Genomic DNA, 3,644 nt, shown 5'->3' on the forward strand with positions numbered 1-3,644 from the left:
GGGGATGTCTTATCAGTCCCTTTTGACTTTGCACTTATCTTCTTCACTTTGCAGAGACACTGAGAGTTGGAGTATATCTTCACTTGTGCAGACATTACAAATTCCTAAAAGTTTAGCTTTTGAAAAAGCAGCGACTTACAGCTACAATTAGGATAAAAGTATGGCTAATATAAGTTACAATTAAAGTTAGAAATGTTAGTCTCTACCCCAGCTTCTGATCAGTGTTATTTCATAAATCATGGGTTTAGGTTTACCTAGCCTTTCAATGCTTTTAGTCATCTTGTTTAGTTTTAGGTAGTCCTGTGAGGAACAGGGGGTTAGACTTGATGATTCTCTTTGGGGTCCCTTCCAACTTGAGATATTCCATGATTCTTTGATTCTATCAATAAAGATTCTGAAACGAAAATAAGAGTATGACATTTAGATCCAGTAACGACTGAACTTTGGACCTTCTGTGATTTGAAATGGACATAGCAGAAGTGGTCTATTTGTTATAATAAGCCCAGGTTGTTTCTTTTCCACAGATGCCATATAAAATGGATTTTCCAAATGATCAGTGACCCACTTATCCACAGATTTCTTTGACTCTGTTTCACCAAAAATAGCATTTGTTAGAAAACTCTAATACATTGAAACCCTCAGTAAATTTGCAGACAACACTAAGCTCAGTAGGAGTGTCAGTCTGTCTGAGGGTAGGAAAGCTCTACAGAGAGACCTGGAGTGACTCAATTAATGGGCTGAGGACAACTGCATGAAGTCCAATAAGGCGAAGTGCCAGGTCCTACATTTGGGACAAAACAACTCCATGCTGTGCTACAGAGTGGGGGAGGAGTGGCTCAAGAGTTGTTTGTCAGAAAGGGACTTAGGAGTGCTGGTGGACAGTGGCTCAGTATGAGCCAGCAGTGTGCACAGGTGGCCAAGAAGGCAAATGACAGGCAGTTTTGCCTGTACCAAGAATAGTGTGACCAGCAGGACTAGGGAAGTGATCATCCCCTTGTACTTGGCATTGGTGAGGGCACACCTCGGGTACTGTGTTCAGTTTTGGGCCCCTCGCCTTAAAAAGGACATTGAGACACTGGAGTGAGTCCAGCAAAGGACAACGAGGCTCATCAGAGGTCTGGAACACATGTCTTAGAAGAAACAGCTGAGGGAATTGTGTTTGTTTAGTCTTGAGAAGAGGCAGCTCAGGAGTGACTGGATGGCTCTCTACAGCTACCTGAAAGGGACGGTCTCTTCTGCCATGCCTGTAGTGAGAGGACTAGAGGGAGTGGTCATACACTGAGACAGGGGAGATTCAGATTAGATATTAGGAAAATTTTTTTCCCTGTTAGGGTGGTCAGTCACTGGAATAGGTTGCCCAGGGAGATGGTGGATTCACCATCCCTGGAGGTATATCAGAGGTGCCTGGTCTTCCACTGGATGATATGGTTTAGGGGTTGCAGCAGAGTGGTTAGACCTGATGGTCTTTGAGGTCTACCTTGATGATTCTATGAAATCAGAATGCTGCAGCATTTATATTAGTTTTGCTAGATTTTATTTTGTATACAATCCTTCCAGGCCAAGGATGTGAACCTGTTAATTCAAGCAGGTTACTTGTCTCCAGGGGCACAAACTTTCAGTACACATTTTCTTCTCTCTCCTGGCTTTAAGGAGGTCTGGCACAAAACAAAAACAAAGGTTGAATTTTCCCAGGGACAGACATTCTCTTTGTAACAGGTTTTCTCATCTGAATCAAATCTGGAAGGGACTTGGATGCAGTGTGCAGAGGCCCAGCGACTGCGAAGCTCTCAGACCACTGCAGATACTGACAGAAAGGGGCTGAGTAGCATCATTTGGTGAACAGAAACCCATGCTGAGATCCAGGTTAGAAAGGAATCTGAAGGAGGGTTTCTGGGATAAGGCTGGAGTTTCAGATAAAAATCAAAGAGCCCAAAGGAGAAAAACTGCACTTTTAGCATTCGATTTGCAATATAAAGGAAGAAAATCCACAGTGATTCTCTCCCAATGGGACAAGGTATTTCCTATGGTTTTACTATATTACTTTTTCCAAAAGCATGCTGCAGCACTCTTTAAATCACAACTAGAAGTGAACAGCTCCTTTCCTGCTCTTTACTGCTCAGTTATGCTAGACAACAAATCATTTCATGTGGTTCCCTCTATCCCGCATTGACTACTAACCTCTTTGATGTTGCTGAGTTTCATACGATTCTTAATTATCTCTGGCTGAAAGCCCACAGTCCAGGAATCATCATAACCATCTCCTTGGATAAAGACTTTCCAACAGTCCTCATAGTCTGGAGAAATAGAAGCAAGATGATTAATGAAGACTTTATAACCTCTTCCTTGTGCCTATGTCACAGATACATCTTGGCCATGGACAGGTCTGCTAATGGATGCTGTCCACTCCATATCTGCAACCAATGTCATTCTCTCTGGGCGTTTTTTTTCCCTTTCTTATCAGCAGAGGAGCCCTTTAGCTAGCCTTAACCCAGTAATTGCATTTTGTCCCCTAAGACAAGGGGGAAGCACCCTACCTCCCATTCCTTCAGGAATTACATGAAGGTGGTATTTCTAAACAAGGGAGAATTTTCATACAGATCTGGTTTCTAAGAGTCCTGTTCCTCCTCTTCTGTAATACTTGAACAGCTTTTTTTGGATGGGACACTCAGTCACTGAATGGTGATGGATGTGCCCTCAGAGATGCTGGGCAGGATGCTGGGCATAGAAACAAGCCCACACCAGATTCAGTCATGCACAAAGTGCAGCTTTCATCCCTTCCCAGTCCCACAAAGCACAAGAAATCTTGCCTTTGATTTCCATGACATTAACAGTTACTTCCCTCAAGCTTACAAGGTTCCTCAGACCTTTACGGTTTCTGTGAAAGCCTCTGTAGCAAAGCCGTGCTACATATATGCGTATGGTCACATATGAGTGTCTGTTTAAGAAATCCCTTATTTTATAGCAGCAGTTCACACAGGGACTCCAGGACAGGTACCAGGTGATGGAACAGTTGACATAATTATTGGATCTTCTCCTCTGAAAGATATTCTTCAGGAAGTAGACTTCAGCATGGACTTTATTATCCCGGTCATTTCTGACCCAGTGTGTCCAAGGAATGCCAGTCTCACCCCACTGCAATTTGCATAGTAGGTATGTCTCCCGTGGAGAGTTACGGGGATCAAACTGTTCTGTTAATGCCTTCTTCGATATATACATGCTGAAACAGAAGAGAAACTTGAAGGAATCAGTGGTTACAACTTTGTTTTCAGTAGTACTCCAGTACATAAAAAAGTGTGGAGGAAATGAGAGGAGAACTGAGAAAGTCAAAACACAAGAGAGCAACACAAGGAAAACAGAGAGGTAGGTAGGCACTACTGCAGAGTAAAGGACCCAAACCAGGAACCACCTAATCCTTCTGGTCTGCAACTGCATGCAAACTTTCACTGCCTCATCCCCTCTGTGGCTGTCCTCTTCCTCATAAGCATGTGTATTTCTAAATGATTTCTATATCTTTTTATGTGTCAGACATTGTTACAGGGCTCCTATGTAGCCCTTTTCAATGTAAAAAGCTGTTGCAAATTTTGTAAAAGAAAACAAAACAAAAACAAAGCAAAACCAACAAAAATAAAACCCCAAAACAGATA

General features: G+C 42.6%; 1 protein-coding gene across 1 annotated transcript; it reads right to left on the reverse strand.

Moving 5' to 3' along the window:
- Positions 1 to 382: 382 nt before the first annotated feature.
- Positions 383 to 3,216, reverse strand: LOC103810520 (C->U-editing enzyme APOBEC-1-like). The gene is made up of 3 exons (XM_009083423.1): positions 2,808 to 3,216; positions 2,179 to 2,294; positions 383 to 394 (listed from the first exon to the last, which is right to left on the reverse strand). Exons 1-3 carry the CDS (start codon positions 3,214 to 3,216, stop codon positions 383 to 385), a joined length of 537 nt encoding a protein of 178 aa, XP_009081671.1.
- Positions 3,217 to 3,644: the final 428 nt, after the last annotated feature.

The sequence above is a fragment of the Acanthisitta chloris genome, unplaced genomic scaffold, assembly GCF_000695815.1.
Source record: "Acanthisitta chloris isolate BGI_N310 unplaced genomic scaffold, ASM69581v1 scaffold7561, whole genome shotgun sequence".
Classification (NCBI taxonomy): domain Eukaryota; kingdom Metazoa; phylum Chordata; class Aves; order Passeriformes; family Acanthisittidae; genus Acanthisitta; species Acanthisitta chloris.